General features: G+C 55.2%; 1 protein-coding gene across 3 annotated transcripts; it reads right to left on the bottom strand.

The window, feature by feature from the left end:
* Positions 1 to 1557: 1557 nt before the first annotated feature.
* Positions 1558 to 9462, bottom strand: CFAP263 (cilia and flagella associated protein 263). 3 transcript variants are annotated; one of them, XM_074583496.1, is made up of 9 exons: positions 9377 to 9462; positions 8863 to 8989; positions 7391 to 7552; positions 6304 to 6459; positions 5785 to 5865; positions 5081 to 5245; positions 4317 to 4424; positions 3599 to 3754; positions 1558 to 2088 (listed from the first exon to the last, which is right to left on the bottom strand). In XM_074583496.1, exons 1-9 carry the CDS (start codon positions 9439 to 9441, stop codon positions 2026 to 2028), a joined length of 1083 nt encoding a protein of 360 aa, XP_074439597.1. In that variant the 5' UTR covers positions 9442 to 9462; the 3' UTR covers positions 1558 to 2025. The 3 variants fall into 3 exon arrangements, with proteins under 3 accessions (XP_074439597.1, XP_074439599.1, XP_074439600.1); XM_074583498.1 differs by lacking the exon at positions 5785 to 5865 and having other exon boundaries at positions 1856 to 2088; positions 9377 to 9457; XM_074583499.1 differs by lacking the exon at positions 3599 to 3754 and having other exon boundaries at positions 1898 to 2088; positions 9377 to 9457.
* Between the last annotated feature and the right edge of the window lie 7934 nt (positions 9463 to 17396).

The following is a 17396-nucleotide window of genomic DNA, read 5'->3' as shown; positions in this document are numbered from 1 at the left end:
AGCCCCAGAATGCAGCCAGCCGTTGTCATCCCCCACGAGGACGTTGACAAGGTGACACTCTACAACACCGCTCGCTGCAGTTCAGCCCACCTGCTTCCCCCACGGAAGCCTCTCTGCCTGGAGCCTCATGAACTGCTGGGTCTCGGGCTGGATCCGTCCCACTGCAGGTCACCTCTGGCTCCTCTGGCAAAGAGCTTCCTCTGGCAGGGCAGAGAGCCGTCTTCCTTCTCCCTCCTGGCAACAGTTCCAAGGGGAGGAAGGGGAACAGGGCTTGTCCTTGGAGGAAGAAGCACACACTGGTCACCCACCCCTGTTTTTTGGAGGCCAAGGGCTGCCCAGAGCCACAGGCTCATGGTGGTCCCTCGGCCAGGCAGGGGAAAGAGCTGCAGTGACTTCCTGAGGATGCCCTCCGTGGTGGATGTGAATCCCTGCCTGCCGATAAGGATTGCTGCAACCACATGCTGCAGCCACAGGGACGCCGACAAGTGGCAGGCTGTTTAGTAAGGGATGCAGAGCGTCAGCCCAGACCAGGCAGACATTTAGCCAACCCGCCTCCTCCTCATTCTGCTTGTCTCCAACTCCCGGCTGGGAGAGCAGCCAAAACACTTGTTGGGGTTCTCCTGCTCAGTCCTTACAGGAAAAGATCCCTTCCGCACAGCTTGCAAACAACAGGCATGGGAGACTCTCTGAATGTGTGACACCCGTCTCTGCGTGACCTGTGGGGTGACCGTCTCCCTGCAGGGTGGTGGTGCTCCTGGGGCCTCCAAGGGCCTTTGATGTGGCCAGGGTCAAAGATGCTCAGGAGGCAAAACCGAGAGGGGTTCCTTGTAGTACGTACCAAAGGATCGGGCGTGGGGCTGGGCTGATGGAGGCATGGGCAGCCACAGGGAGCAATGCCGGTCACTTCATCTGGGACACACAGGGACATCATCAGCCCAAAGGCAGCCAAGCCCGCTGAATCAGTGGTGCTGTGCTTCCAGTGATGATAAAGGACTGAACTGCTGTGATCTGCTCTCCTCTCAGCCTGGTGAAGACCACAGCCACTGAGAGCCATGGCAGGAGGGACACTGCTGAGACACAACCCGGCCTGTTTTGTCTCTCAAAAGGGTGATGCTGGCAACCCTGTCAACGTGCCAGATTAGAGGGACTGAGAAATGGGGTCCTGAAAAGCATTCTCAGTGAGGGCAGCATGAGATGCCACAGACCGTTCCTGTACAGCCCACTGTCCTCCTGCAGCAACCGCATCTTGGCCACCACCGAGAGGACAGGGCCTCCTGCATTCCCCATGCTAGTCAGGGCGCGAGCTGATCTGCAAGCTCCACCCAAACAGTGGGAAAAGGCTTCCAGACCAGCGGTGAGGCTATTTCAGGAAGTTGGTTACAACCCCAAGAAGGGACAGACAGACCTGAATTCCTCTGAGGCTTGCCCCGGGTGCTTGGGAAAGGGGTAGCTGCTCCCTTCTTGCTGTTTTGTTTCTTTAGGTAAATGAAGTATCCTTTTGCAATCAGAAAGCCTGCTTAGTTCATGTATGCCACGTTGAAATGATTTGCCCTATATGCTCACACTGCTCCGCTCTCTCCTATTGTCGGCGCACGCTTGGAGGTGTTGAACTCTCACATCTCCCAGGGACAACCAGGGACCCTCTGGTTGTTCCCGCACTAAGTGATCACTAGGGCTTGCCCAGGGAGAAAGGACGGTTCCTATGAACATGTCAGATTTGATCACCAGAGAATAACTGCTTGTGGTGACGGAGGGAGGGGGCAGCACCCAGAGCAGAGCTGGCTGACCTAGCAGGGCCTGTGAAGGGGCCAGGCAGCTAAGCCTGGTAGAAGGCACCACATGCTGGGACAGATCAAAGAGATGGCCTCACAACAGAGCCATGGGTTTCTTTATCATTTCATGCAGAAGTGGTTTCATCTCACTGCAGCTTGCAGGGTGCTACATTTACCCACTCGACAGCAAACATCCCCACAGGGCTGGCTCCTTCTGCAGCTTCCACTGCCTGCCTTGCAGCATCGGAGAAGCCTACTGCTGGTTACCAGACATCTTGACCTGGTTCCATGCTCTGCAGTAGCTTTGCAAGGTCATCTGCAAAAGGAGAACAAGGAAGGCCTTAATACATTCAGACAGCAGTGATATGTTGTGGAGAAAGTGGCAAGGTTGGAATCTAGCCTGGCCTGAGCTTCTGTACTGCTTGCCCCTTCATCCCCTGCTGCTCCCACCTGAGATTGGTGCTCGCTGTGGCACGCTGAGGAGAGCTCCTGCAGGTCTACACCAGCTTTGGTTTCTCCCTTGAATGCCACAGGAAGCCTGGAGACCACACACAACAGCACTGTATAGAAACCTACAGCCCCTTGCATGGCAGCAGGGGCGTTGGACATGCCCTGCCACAGAGGGGCCAGCAAAGAAAACAGGTTTATAGCCTCTCTCTTATTCCAGGGCCAGCTACAGGTTCCTTCTTTAGCCCCTTGAGCCCTTGCTGCTCTCCAGCTCCCAGAGGCTGGCAGGACTCTGGGCACTGCTGCATGGGCAGCAGGCAAGCCAGAGCCTGGGTCTCCCAGTCAAGGGGAGCAGCTGGGCGAGAAGGGATCTGCTTGCACAAAGACAGGCCAGCAGGCAGGCTGCCCACCGGCTCTGGGGCAGTCACAGCCGGACCACTATTTCTGACCTCACAGCACTGGCGCTGATGGATCAAGACCAAATCCACACAGTTCTGACCCCTGAGAAAGGCTGGACAACATAAGCCCTGCCACCCGACTGGGGTGCTGGGGGGCTAAGTGCTGGACGGGTGCAAGCCCCGAGCCTTCCCTGTCCCAGCCACAGCTAAGCCCATCTCTGCTCGAGGGTGAGCAGGTGTCAAGGTACAGGACCACACTATCTGTCCCGTCCAACTCAGCCACTTCTCTCCCCACGCTGCTGTGCACATGGGGCAGGGGTACAGACACGACCTGCTACTTCCAGGCTTTGACTACACTCCTCTGTGTTATCTCTCCATCTCCTCCCAGGCTGCAGGAGTTGGGGCAGGAGGAGAATCAAAGATATTCTTGCAACTTTGCCATGCGCTCATGGGTCTTGGCTAGCCTTTCCTTATCAGGGAAGCATCAAGATAAAAGGGAGTAAGAAATGTCTGAGACCATCAAAGATGACTAAAAGCACTGGGGAGCCATCGGGGGTGCTGGAAAAAGCCGGTGCAGCTTACATATGCGGAGCTGGAAACGTACCGGGCTATCATACGTCCCCCTCTCCTTACACCCACGAGAGGTTTCAGTATAGCAAGAGCCCAATGGTGCTTCCTGTCCAATTACAAGCTGTGTCCTTGCCTTGGCTTCCCCTCTGAGCCCAGTCATTAAAATTCAGCCTCCGTCCTCAGGGTAGGGAGCAATCGCTGCTCCGTAAACAGGAAGAGCCTCTGGCTCTGCCAGGCACCAGTGAAACCACCACGCGAGAACGCAGGTGTGGCTTCCCGGGGGGTCAGGAGCGAGCACTCCGGTCCTCAGGGTGGCTGCAGGTGGGCAGGCACAGACGCAGCTCCACCGGGACCCAGCACCGGGCTGGCACATGGTCCGGACTCCCACACACCCAGCCCGGTCTCACTCACCTCGGCAACTGCCGCCTTCCTCTCCCAAGCCTTGAGGCTGTTTTTGAGGTCAGTAACAGCCACCTTCTTCTGCACGTAACTCAGCACAGAGGGGACGCTGTAGTCTGAGAGCTGCTTCCGCAGCTGCCAGTTCACGCTCTCAGCTTCAGCTCGTTGCTGCCAGAGGAATAGCGACAAAGGGCAAGGAGATCCCAGGGAAATGTCCCTCTGCCAACTGGTGGACAGAGGGACCAGAACTCCGGAGGAGCAGGCAGGCAGGATAAATTAAACCCTCAGCACTGCAGAGGGAGCAGTGGCATGCACCCACCAGTGCCTCCATCCCTGCCAGGCAGCACTGCTAGGGAGCCCCTTGAACCCGCTTCCCAAAGCTTTGGTGTCCCCACCAGGCTGTGTGTCCCCAGACTGCATGACAGCAGTGCCGCTTCTCCCTGGGGAGGACGCTGCTGATGAAAAGTTCAAGGAAACAGAATTTCAAGAAGGTAGGGGCATGTCCCTGTGGAGCCAGGGCCAAAATCCACAACGTGACCTGTTCTACAAACTTGCCCGTGCTCCCTGGCACCGGCAGGAGCCCTGGGACTTGCTCAGATCCAGAAAGGCACACAGGTATCTAGGTAGGTGCTGGGCCTCGAATGGGCATCAGTATCCAACATACCACAAAAAGTACCCCAAAAAAGTCCTCCCAAGTGAAGTCTCAGTGCTTCCCAAATCACTCCCTTACCTCCTCCACCAGAGCAGCTTCTCTTTCAATTTTCCCCAGCAGTTCCTTCCTCTGGGAGATGTCCTTCATCAGAGATGTGGACATTTCCATGGCATCCTGCAGCTTCCTCTGGAACATGAGAGCAGGACGGCATCAGCAGGCACAGCGGCAGCTCCCAGCCACCTGCAATACTCCTCCAGCTTGGTCTCAGGGGAGCTCTGCGGCACTGCTCGTCCCCCGCAGAAGGCAGCCTCGTGCCCTGGTCATACAGCCACTGCTTCGTTATGTCCTCTGTGACACCCTGCGGCACAGCCCGTGGCACAGCAGCCAGGGTTTAGGACTTAGCCAGACAGAACAGCCAATCAGAGAGAAGCAAATACACCCAGCTGAGAAGCACTTTTCACTGACAAGAGCAGAGACTCAGAGTGATGGCTGCAGCTCATGACATCTTTTCAAATGTCACAGGTTATGTAAGAAATGTATTTTCCTATGCAAGTCAGCACCAAAGCTCTTCCCTACTAGGATTTTCCCCTGGGGTGTAAAATAACCATGCTGCAAAGCATCAACCCCGTTATCAGGCTGCAGCCAAACATGAACGAGGGCATCGCTGCGTTTGGTGTGTCAGGCAAACCCCTCAACCAAACTGCTAAGTCAGTGGGAAGGCAGAGAGGTGCTCGGCACCCTCTGACTGAGAAAGGGAAAGATGCAGGAGCTGTTAATCAGCTCACGTGTGACCTTCAAAAAGAGGAGAAAGGCAAAACAGAGGTCCTGAGAGGTTCACTCACTTTATAGAAGTTGAGGACTTGGACAGTCTTCCCTGAGGTTAGTTTTAGCTGCAGCAGCTCCTGGTTCTTCTCATCAATCTTCTCCTGGTACTGGGCATTTCTAACCTGCAGCTGCTGCAAACGGACCTCACAGAGTGTCTCTCCCATCTGCTCCTTCTGCAAACCCTAAGGAAGTAGAGCTGTAGGTTGCCGACCAAAGCTGCATCCCAAGGGAGAGAGCTTTGCTCTGTGGGGAAAGCAGACCTGAAGAACACAGTCTTCAAACCTGTCTGCAAACCTGGGGCTTGGGGAGAAACATGAGGCACAGTGTGCCACTGAGCAGGTGCTCTGTGTCCTGGCTTAGAAGGTCCGAGCAGTGCAGACAAGTCCCCTCTGGTGAGGCTTCTGCCATGCCAGCAGCAGCCAGTCCCCAGGGAACTGCTCTGATCCACCATACATTTTTTCCACAGCACCAAGGGCACAAAGAGATCTGCCAGCTTCCACTCTGTGAGACTTCTGGTCTCATCCCGTGCACGCAGACACATGCCAGGTCAGAACCTGGGCAGAAGATAAAGGCAGCAAGGCCAGGAGCAAAGGAGGAAGGGGAGGAGGAGAAGGGCCATGCACGTCTACACAGAGCATGCCCTGTGTCTTCACTGGGCTGTACTCCTTTCATTCTTCAAGGGCCCATCTAGTTCCTGCTTCTCCTCAAGGGCTGCACACACCTGCCTGAGCTGCTGCTGCAGCTTCTTCTTGTAACCCTTGAGCAAATAATTTTTCAAGCACAACTTCTCTCTCAGCAGATCCTAAGGAAAGACAGCAGATTAAAGTGGAATAGTAGAGCCTGGGAGGAGAAAGAGCACCCAGACCCCACTCCTTATGGTGCGGTTCCCCTTCACCTCATCCGCATTGTAGCCTTCACCGCTGGCTTAGAAAGGAGCCCAGCGAGAAACACTGCTCGGCATCACCCTGCCCCAAGCACAGGGACACAGCCATGCCCTTTCCCAGGCTCGGCTAAGAGCCCTGCATCACCTGTGCTCGCAGCTGTGCTGCAGCTCAGCAGCCTGACGAGCACCTGGGCTATGTAGCGCCTGACAAGCATGACAAGGGCTGTCCAAAGGAACTTGCTAAGACAGTCTGAAAACCTGCTGTAGGCCACACAGGAGTATGGGAACTAGCATGTTCCTAACCAACATACTTGTTAAATGACAGACCAGCCTCAAAATTTGCCATGGTGGACTGACCCTCTGGCGGTTCTTCTCCTCCATGTATCTCAGCAGCTTCTCAGAAGCTATGATACTCCCTTTCTTGCTGGAGATGGTGCTGATGATGTCTTTCTCAAAGTCACTGATGGCTTTCTTAACATCAGCCCACCAAACATCTGCTTCTTCTATGACTGCCTGTAGAAATAAAGACACGTAACAGTCCAGAGGTGCTAACTTCCCTTGTTCAAACAGCTTCGGGAACAGAGAACAGCAGAAAGCAGCAGACATGCTCTCTGCTAGCATTACTAGCATTTCTCCTGTGAGAGCACTGAGCTTCACCCTGTGCAGCTTGGGCACATGATGCAGGCTCACGCAGCACCACTACCTCACTGACTCAAAGAGAACGAGAAAAAAAATCTTTCACCTGCCTGAACTTCAACATCTATTGCTCCATCCTGTCCCACAAACATCGCCAGTCTGACAAAGCCAACATAAGACAAATTACCACCCTTTGTTTACCGCGTATGCCCTGTGGCCACACAGAGGGACAGGCTGCCTGCTTCACCTCTCCTGGCCACTGCAGGCAGCATCAGCGGTCTGAACTGAATGTAGAGGTCTCTCCTTCCCCGAAAACTCCCGAGCATCTTGACTAGGAGGAGGTCTCGGCAGCCAGCACAGGGCAGGCAGAGATGGCGATACAGCCACAAGAAGCCTGCAGCAGGAACACAGTCTTGGGGACTTGGAGCGCTCTCTTAAGAAATCCCAGAGACAGCAGAAAGGCAGACCCCGGAGAGGACTGCATGGAGCCCAGCCAAATTGGGGAGCTTCTGGGAGCTTCTGGAATGAAAAATATGCCTGGCACAAATGGCACACCTTCAAGAAGGTGACAAAAAGGAGATTTTTCTTTCAAGCATTGATTTCTTCATCTCGCACAGCAGGTTTGAGCTTCTCTACCTAACAATATTCCCTTCGCCTGTATTATTGCTAGTTCCTGCTATAATAAGATCCATCTTTAAAGACCGGGCACCTCTGATCTCTGCTGCTGTACTTGCCTTCAAGACAGTTCTGACTCCCACTCTCTGTCTTACCACACCTTGGTGATCGTAAGGGTCCTGGACAGCCATACCTCCAGGTCCTGCAAGGTCTGCTCCGAGTCGTCCTTCAGCCTCTGAATCTCATCCTTCATCTCAGCCAGCTCCCGCTCAGCCAGCTCACATTTCTGCTCCGCTGTCAGGCCTACAAAATAGTCCGTCGCCCCATGCAACTTGGATTTGTACCTGCCACGTGTCTGCAACAACCAATGAACAACGCAGGTGCCATTAGAAAGCCCACATTGGCCAACTGTTGCTGCATTTTCCTGTATTCAAAAAGAAAATAAGCTCAACAGTCACATTAGAGGGATTTCAGCTTACAGCAACGACAAGGAGGCCTCTCCAGAGGAGAGGTAACTCAGGGCCACACCTGGGCTGACCCCATCTGTCCTCTCATCTGCCCTCAAAGCCCTCCTATGTAAGCACTTTCGGTTCAATTCAACAGGCAAAACCAGGGCTAGAGGTTAAAGCCAATGTGACAGCTTCACGTGGGCAGGTAAAACACCTCTTTGTGGCCATGATGCTGATTGCTGTGTAGGACAGATGGGATCTCCGAGCACTGCCTGGGTCAGACGCCCTAAGGAGCTGAGCTTCCTGCTGGAGTGTGCTCTCGGAAGAACTGACACCGCTCTGGAGCAATTCCCAGTGCTGTGGGGACACATCAAGGCAGGCACTGCTTTTCAGAGGGCAAGTGAACCTGGCCCAAGGCAAAGTTTCTAAGGGCTCAGCCTGGTACTATCCAGAAAGCAGCTACTTTGGACTCAGGCAGGTGCTAAAACCCAGCGCAGGATGCTGGCTGAAAGGAGCTCCGCGGCAAAGACTCCAGAGCTTCTGTTCACTGTGCCTCTGGCGAAAAGGTGATGTTTGGGCCAGGAGGTGAAAATCTGCTCCAAAAGCCCGTTGACGGCTCCAGCGAGAAGGAAGAGAGCAGTAGGACCTCAGTGGAGGTACCCGAGTGTGGATGCACACCGCTCTGGGCACGCGTAGACTTCCCCAGGAGGGAGGAGAGCATCTTGTCACAGACCTGGCACAGCCTTGGCCAAGTCTCCTGCTTTCTCGCGACCAGCCTCCCTATTTGTTTAACTTCTACTCCAAATTATGCTTGGCGGGGCGGGGGGGTTAACTCATTCCAGATCTCCCTGGCACTCGATGTTCAGGAGGGCACACACAGGGAAGGGACAGCATCAGGTGGAGGAGGAGAAACCAGAAGGCAGCCTGGCCTTTGCAGAGTGCAGGCAAGGCCTAAACTCTTACACCCGCAAGTCCAGAAGCACCGTTTTGCAAGCAGGTGTCTGGGTTAAGGGCTTGTCGCTGTGAAGACCAAGCGCAGAGGGCTGTCGGGGGACTTTCTCCACCCCATGTCAACGCGGGGAGCTTGCCTGCTGACCTCCCGTCAGATGAGCGCCGAGATCAGGAGCTCAGAGGGGCTGCGGAGGGAGGAAGCATGGCGACAGCCAGACCCGAAAACCCAGTCCCTGCAGTCGCGCAGCCGGTGTCCTGCCGGTACCTGCGTCAGCTCCGGTGGGGCATCGGGCGCCTCCGTCAGCAGCTGGAGCAAGGGGCCGGAGGGCTCCATCTTGCAGTACCATTTCTCAAACATTTCCACCTCAGTTCGGAGCAGGGCATTGGCGTAGCTGCGAGGAGAAGGGGGTCGGGCTGAGCCAAGCGCCGTGTCAGGGGGGATGACTGAGCCAAACCGGGCGACCACAGGCAACAGCGGCCGGCCCGACGCGGGTGGGAGGGCCTGAACCAGGTCACCCCGGCCAGGACACAGGGGCTCGGCCAGACCCGCTCCTTCCTAGACCCGAGGCAGCCGGCAGAGCCCAGGGCGCAGCGTGCGTCCCCCCCGGGGGTCTGGGGCGGGAGAGCCTGGGCGCAGACCGACCGTGGGGACCACCGGCGCCTCTGGGGACGGTGCCCAGCGCGGGGGCTGCCGGGGGCACCCTGCCCGGCCCTACCCACCCTGGCCCGGCCCGGCCCGGCCCGGACCCCCACGCCCCGTCCCCCCCGGCCGCCCGTACCGCGCTTCCCGGAGCTGCGCCCGGAGCTGCGGCAGCGGCAGCGCCGCCAGGCCCCGCTCCGCCATGGCGTCTCCTGGCAACGGCCGGCGGGGGAGGGCACGGGACACGGGGGCGACGCGGGGACACGGGGCGGACGTGGGACATGGGGACAGGAGGCGTGGGACGTGGGGGGACACGGGGCACAGGCCCAGGGGGGCATGGGACATGGGGACTCATGGGGGATGGGGGGACAGGGGGCGTGGGGACAGGGGGGGACAGGGGACGTGGAGGGGTCATGGGACACGGGAACACGGGCGGGCACGGGACATGGGACATAAGATATGGGGGGACACAGGGACAGGGGGAATGGGGGGACATGGGGACAGGGGGCATGGGGATACACGGGCACGGGACAGGGAACACGGGGACATGGGGACAGAGGGACAGGTGTATGGGGGGACACAGTGTCACAGGGACAGAGGCGGGACATGGGACACAGGGCATGGGGGAACATGGAGACAGGGGAATGGGGGGACACGGGGATAGGGGGCATGGGGCGACATGGGCCCATGGAGACACGGTGGGACATGGGACACAGGCCATGGGGGGACAAAGGGACAGGAAGAATGGGGAAACATGGGGACAGGGAAGCATGGGAAGATACAGGCATGGGAATAGTGGGCATGGGGACACAGGGGGACATGGGGACACTGGTGGACATGGGACATAGGGCACAGGACATGGGGAGACATGCGGGGGGGCACAGGAGACATGGGGACACATGGACACACATATGGACACACATGGGGTCTCATGTACACACACATGCACACGCGCCAGGACACATGCACACGCACATGTGCACGCACCCCACGCAGGGTCCGGGGGGTCCTGCAGCCTCCAGGGAGGGGGAAGGTGCTGCTGGAAGGGTGCAGGGGGAGGCAGCCCCAGTGACACAGATGTCCCCTGCCCGAGGGGCTGCAGCAGGTGGGGGCGGGGGGCGGTCCCTGAGCCCGTGGCGAGGTGCCTGCGGTACAAACGCATCTGCAGGGGGCTGGCCAGAGCGACACAGGGGGGTGTGATGACGAAGGGGCACCCCTCCAGGGGTCTCCTGGGGTGCACATCGCTCCTGGTCCCACAGTGCCCACTCCCAGAAGCTCCTGGTCAGGCGCTGCCTCCCAGCTCCTCCTCTCCGGACACGCTGGACAGGATCTGATGGTCAGCCGGGTGGCAAACCCTCTGGAGCTCACTGGGGGCACCTGCACCACGATGGGGCTTTCTCTGCCTGTGACGCTGCAATCTGCCTCTTACACACTCTGCTTTATCACAGCCTGGCTGTAAAACCGGGGGGGAACAGTAGCGCCGGTCTTGAAGATAGCCGCCCAAAAGGAATGCCTAATTTTAGGAGCTTTGGGAGCGTGTGGAGCATAGTTTCGAAGTGTCCCTGTGGCTGGATCCAGACCACGGCACAACGATGTGCTTTGTCTTCCTTGCGCTGGATGCTCAGGACCAATTGAGGCGGGTGGCAGGTCTGTTTAAATGTGCAGCTCTCCCCTGAAAGTTGGTGGTGTGGCCAGTGATGCATCTCCACTGCTTTTCTGGGATGAGGGATGCAAGTCACCCTAATTATATAAACGGGGGAAAAATCAATGCCCTGGCAATGCCAGTCCTATTTCTGGCCAGAATATGTCAAAACTCATCTTCAAAATGCATCTTGAGTCATAACCGCATCCGATTCACGGGAGGAACCATGCTTAACAGCCTCCTCGGGTGCAGGGACAGACACACCTCACTGCAGGATCTTCATCGCATACAGAACTCAATGCCAGAAGTGAGGCATTTCAAGACAAGGAGGAGGGGACAGCACGTATGTGGCACAGCCTGGAGGTCCTCTTTGCATGCAGGGTGGGACGGGGATCCCATGAAAAAGCTTAACACGGGGTCATGAATTAAAACCTTTGTTAAAAGCAGTGCTTGTGTGAGGTAGCTGATTAAGACCACCAAGTTAATCATAACACCAGGCTGTTGGTCTCTGCACCAGCCCACACTTTGTGAAGCTCCAATATGAGGCAGACAGTATTTCATTGTTCAGCTGAGTGGGGAGAGGCAGCTGAGCGGCCCAGAGCAGCCATGGTCAGGGATGGCATTTCTGAAGAGTTCAGCAAAGTTGTGACGGAGGTTTTGTAGCTACAGGAAGGTGGGGGGACGATTTTAAGATGTTTATACCTCCGTCCAGCTGCACAACGCTTTTCAGAGGTCAGCAGGAGACTCAGCATTTCTCTGCCAGAAGGTCTGGCCCTTGCCAAACACCAGGCTCCAAAGTAGTTTCAGGACAAAATCTCCAGGTGTTTTTAATGGCCAAAAGCATATTTTCCCTGACTTTGCTCTGGGAAACAGCTGGACCTTTCTGGCCAGATTTGAAAACAGTAATAATAATAATAATAGTAATAGTAATAATAATAATAATAATAATAATAATAATAATAATAATAATAATAAAACCAGCTCACTAGCATTTCAGAGAAAGTAGGCAAAGCTTGGCAAACTGCCCTGAAACTGCAAACAGGGCTATTTTGCTGCGGGAAGTGCCAGGCAGCATCAGAAACCAGCAGTCAGCCCCGTTTGCCCCAGACGGGCGGCCAGGGCACCAGCTGGAGGAGCTGGCAGAAATCAGGCTGGCACGCCGGTTCGGTAGCCTGCCTGTGTCCCAGTGGTAAAGCACCGAGGAAGATGTCACCGGTGACAAAACTGCTGACAACCTGATGTACTCCACCAGGAAAATGATCCTGCAGAAAAACGTTAGCCAACTCGATGTCTGAGCGGCACACTGTGGAATGCAAATCTCCCTTTTAATGCAGGGTTTTACCCAGGTGCTATGCAGAATTTACCAGGGGAGAGGAAGGCAGCCATGCAGCGCTGCAGCTCCAGCCGTCTCGCTCTGCGAAAAAGCCATACACACATACACACACGCCACTATCATGGCACCACTTCAGACCTGTGACTCAATGCCATTGCATACACTGTCATTAAGTCTAATTTATGCAAGGGCTGACTGCTTTGCTGATCTCTTCCAGGTGCTAGATGATGTTCATCTTCACTCTGTGGTCCTGATAGGAAAAGGCCAGTAAGCTGGACTCCAGACATGGCAGACTTCCCCAAATCTATAAGCTCTTCAGAAGGGATAGGCAAGGAAGGAGAGGCGGGAGTGTGGCTCTGTACATTACGGAATGTTTTCATTGTATAGAACTAGATTCCAGTGATGATAAAGTTGAGTGTTTATGGGTAAGGATGAAGGGGAAGGCAAATAAGGGAGATCTTGTGCTGGGAGTATGCTATAGACCACCCAACCAGGATGAGGAGACAGATGAAGTCTTCTATAAGCGGCTGGCTGAAGTCTCGCAATCGCCAGCCCTTGTTCCGGTTGGGGACTTCAACCTGCCGAGTATCTGCTGGAAATATAACACAGCAGAGAGCAGGCAGGCTAGGAGGTTCCTCAAGTGTGTGGGAGATAACTTCCTGACACAACTGGTAGGTGAGCCTACCAGGGGAGGTCCCTCGCTAGACCTACTGTTCACAAACAGAGAAGGACTAGTGGGAGATGTGGTGGTTGGAGGTTGTCTTGGGTTTAGTGATCATGAAATGGTCAAGTTTTCAATACGTAGCGATGTAAAGAGAGGGGTTAGCAAAACCTCCACCCTGGACTTCCGGAGGGTGGACTTTGGCCTGTTCAGGACACTGGTTGAGAGAGTCCCTTGGGAGACAGTCCTGAAGGGCAAAGGGGTCCAGGAAGGCTGGACGCTCTTCAAGAAGGAAATCTTAAAGGCCCAGGAGCAGGCTGTCCCCAAGTGTCACAAGATTAAAGGTGGGGAAAATGGCCAGTCTGGATGAATAAGGAACTTCTGATGGGACTTAGGAATAAAAGGAGGGTTTACCACCTTTCCAAGAAGGGACAGGCAACTCAGGAGGAGTACAGAGATCTTGTTAGGTTATACAGAGAGAAAATTAGGAAGGCAAAAGCCCAGCTGGAGCTCAAGTTGGCTACTAACATAAAGGACAACAAAAAAAGTTTTTATAAATACATCAACAAGAAGAGAGTCAGGGAGAATCTCCATCCCTTACTGGATGCGGGGAGGAAAGTTGCAACCAAGGACAAGGAAAAGGCCGAGATACTTAATACCTACTTTGCCTCTGTCTTCAATAGTCAGACCAGCTATCCCCAGGGGGTTCAGCCTCTGGAGACAGAACATAAGGATGGAGAGCAGAACAACCCACCCATAATCCAGGAGGAAGTAGTCGATGATCTGCTTCTGCACCTAGACGCACATAAGTCTATGGGGCCGGATGGGATTCACCCAAGAGTACTCAGGGAGCTGGCGGGAGAGCTCACCAAGCCTCTCTCCATCATTTATCAACAATCCTGGTCAACAGGGGAGGTACCAGATGACTGGAAGGTGGCTAATGTGATGCCCATCTACAAGAAGGGTCGGAAGGAGGATCCGGGGAACTACAGGCCTGTCAGCCTGACCTCGGTACCAGGAAAGATCATGGAGAGGATCATCTTGAGTGAGCTCTCACGGCAAGTGCAGGGCAGCCAAGGGATCAGGGCCAGCCAGCATGGGTTTAGGAAAGGGAGGTCCTGCTTAACCAACCTGATCTCCTTCTATGACCATGTGACCCGCCTTCTGGATGCAGGGAAGGCTGTGGACATTGTCTATCTGGACTTTGGTAAGGCCTTTGACACCATCCCCCACAGCATTCTCCTGGAGAAGCTGGTGAATCATGGCATAGACAAGTGTACTCTTCGCTGGGTTAAAAACTGGCTGGATGGCCATGCCCAGAGAGTTGTGATTAATGGGGTGAAATCCTCTTGGCGGCCTGTCACCAGTGGTGTCCCTCAGGGCTCAGTTCTGGGGCCAGTTTTGTTTAACATCTTTATCAATGATCTGGATGAGGGGATTGAGTGCACCCTCAGTAAGTTTGCAGATGACACCAAACTAGGTGGGAGAGTTGATCTGCTTGAGGGTAGGAAGGCTCTACAGAGGGACCTGCACAGGCTGGATGGATGGGCCAAGGCCAGCTGTATGAGGTTTAATAAGGCCAAGTGCCAGGTCCTGCATTTCGGTCACAACAACCCCAAGCAACACTACAGGCTTGGGGAAGAGTGGCTGGAAAGCTGCCCGGCAGAAAAGGACCTGGGGGTGCTGGTGGATGGCCAGCTTAACATGAGCCAGCAGTGTGCCCAGGTGGCCAAGAAGGCCAACAGCATTCTGGCTTGTATCAGGAACAGCGTGGCCAGCAGGAGTAGGGAAGTGATCGTGCCTCTGTACTCGGCACTGGTGAGGCCTCACCTCGAGTGCTGTGTTCAGTCTGGGCCCCTCTGTACAAGAGGGACATTGAAGTGCTGGAGCGTGTCCAGAGGAGAGCTACCAGGCTGGTGAGGAGTCTGGAGACCAGGTCATATGAGGAGAGGCTGAGGGAGCTGGGCATGTTAGGGGAGACTTCATTGCCCTCTACAATTACCTGAAAGGATGTTGTAGAGAGGTGGGTGTTGGCCTCTTCTCCCAAGTGAATAATGACAGGACCAGGGGAATGGTCTGAAGTTGCAACAGGGGAGGTTTAGATTAGATATTAGGAAGAATTACTTTACTGCAAGAGTGGTCAGGCACTGGAACAGGCTGCCCAGGGAGGTGGTTGAGTCACCATCCCTAGAGGTATTTAAGAAACATGTAGATTTGGAACTTCAGGGCATGCTCTAGTGACAGAGATTGTAGGGGTTGTTGGTTTTTATTCTGGTTTTGGTTGGTTGGTTGGTTTTGGTTTTTGTGTGTGTATGCTTGGACTCGATGATCTCAAAGGTCCTTTCCAACCATAAAGATTCTATGATTCTAAGGACAGCTGATTTTCCTCTCACTTTGCTAAGACAGGTTAGGCAGGAGTCGGTGTCGGGCTTGCCCTGTCTCTCGAGTGCCCTGGGGGAGTGAGCATTTTGAACACATCCTCCTCATTTCCCAAAGAGCCTGCGGAAGCCTTGCCTGGACTGCATTTGGTTGGGACCCAGAGTATAAATTCTTGTTGGGTTTTCTCCTCATTCAGCCTCAGGTACCTGGAAGGCTCACTGGTTTTTGCAGTGCACAGTTGACTCCGTCTTTCCAGGGATACTTTCCATTGGTTTCCCCAAAGCCTCGAAGCCCAGTCCTCACATCAGCTTTAGCCCTATGAATCCAGAGCCCTGTGGGTCCTTTTCCTTTCTTAGCACCCAAAGGAAAAGAAAATCATCTCTTTATGTGCTTCCATCAGGGAGAGCAGCCTAAGGCTTATCTCCTCTGTCTGCCGAGTGCTGCTGTTCCCATTAATAGCAATACCAAGCAAAATAGCAAAATCTACACACAGTTTGAAGGCTCCAACCTCACCTTGGTTTTGACTTAAAAGTGCACACCTACAGAAAAGGAAGGACAGTGGTGGCCCTGTGACCTGATGGCTGGAAAGGCTCCTCAGCAGCCAGCATGAAACTTGCCTGGAGCCAAGTCTAATTTCCAGCTGAGCCTAAGCTGATGTTTGGAGGCCAGCCAGGAGCAGCACCAGAGGAAGACCAAGCAAGCGGTGTCCCAAGCTCTGCTCTGTCACCTCATGGGCTAGTGGCTGGTGCTGAGCCCTGGCTGCACCTGGCTGGCGTGGGCCTGGGGAAGGGCTGGAGTTGGCAGCTCCCCTGGGACGCACCAGGGAGATGAGGGCGTAAGGTGGGTTCAAAAGCGGCCCAGAGGGTGGTGACTAGTGGCACCAAGTGTAGTTGGAGGCCGGTCACTAGCAGTGTATGCCAGGGTCCAGTCCTGTTGGGAAGGAGCTTTTCTGAAAAGGCCCTGGGGGTCCTGGTGGACACCAAGCTGAAAAGGAGCCAGCAACGTGCCCTTGCTGCAAAGAAGGTGAATGGCCCTCTGGGCTCTGCATTAGGTAAAGGCCAATACATTAGGCCAGTCCAATCATCTTCATTAATGATCTGGGTGATGGGGCAGGGCGCACCCTCAGCAGGCTGGCAGATGACATCAAAGTGGGAGGAGTGGCTGGTACTCCAGAGGGTCATGCTGCCATCCAGAGGGGCCTGGACAGGCTGGAGAAATGGGCTGACAGGAACCTGCTGAAGTTCTCCTGAACTAGTAGAGGTGCAAAGTCCTGTCCCTGGGGAGGAACAACACCAGGCACCAACATACAATGGGGGCCACCCAGCTGGGAAGCAGCATGGCTGAAAAAGACCTGAGAGTCTTGGTAGACACCAAGCTGAACATAAGCTGCAAAGAAGACTAATGCTGTCCTGGGCTGCTTTAGGCAAAATATTGCCAGGAAGCAGAGGGAGGGGATGTTTCCCTTCTGCTCAGCAATGGTGGGCCAAACCCTGGGGTGCCGTGTCCAGTGCTGGGCTCCTCAGTATAAGAGAGACAGGGACATACTAAGGAGAGCCCAGCGAAGGGCCATGAAGATGACTGAGGGACTGGAGGGAGGGTACAAAGAAGATAAAGCCAGGCTCTTCCATGACCAGAGGCCATGGGCACAAACTGACACACAGGAGGTTCCCTCTGAACATCAGGAGGCACTTGCTCTGTGAGGGTGACCAAGCACTGGTGCAGGTTGCCTGGAGAGGCTGTAGAGTCTCCATCCATGGAGGTATTCAGAAGTCATCTGGGCACAGTCCTGGGCAGACAGCTCTGGGTGGCCCCACTAGAGCACGTGGTTGGACCAGATGACCTTCAGAGGTGCCTCCAACCTCAGCCAGCCTGTGGTTCCATGAAGTCCCTCCAGAGGAACACGAAGCCTTTCCTCCATCCAAGGTCCCACCTTGGGAGTGACAAGAGGTGATGGAGCCACAGGGGGAAATGATGGACAGCGACAGTGGCTGAGGCAGGTGATGGCGAGGGTGACGGTGCAACAGGGGACTGACCGGGGCTGTGACAGGACTGGGGGGGGGGGGGGCGTGACGGGGGCAGCGGAGGTGACAGAGTCTGCGATAGGGTGTGAGGGGGTGACAAGGGGGTGACAGGGTGCGACGAAG

The sequence above is a fragment of the Larus michahellis genome, chromosome 4, assembly GCF_964199755.1.
Source record: "Larus michahellis chromosome 4, bLarMic1.1, whole genome shotgun sequence".
Taxonomy (NCBI): domain Eukaryota; kingdom Metazoa; phylum Chordata; class Aves; order Charadriiformes; family Laridae; genus Larus; species Larus michahellis.
The sequence above is the reverse complement of the archived record's forward strand: the minus strand, read 5'-3'. Positions and strand labels throughout refer to the sequence as shown.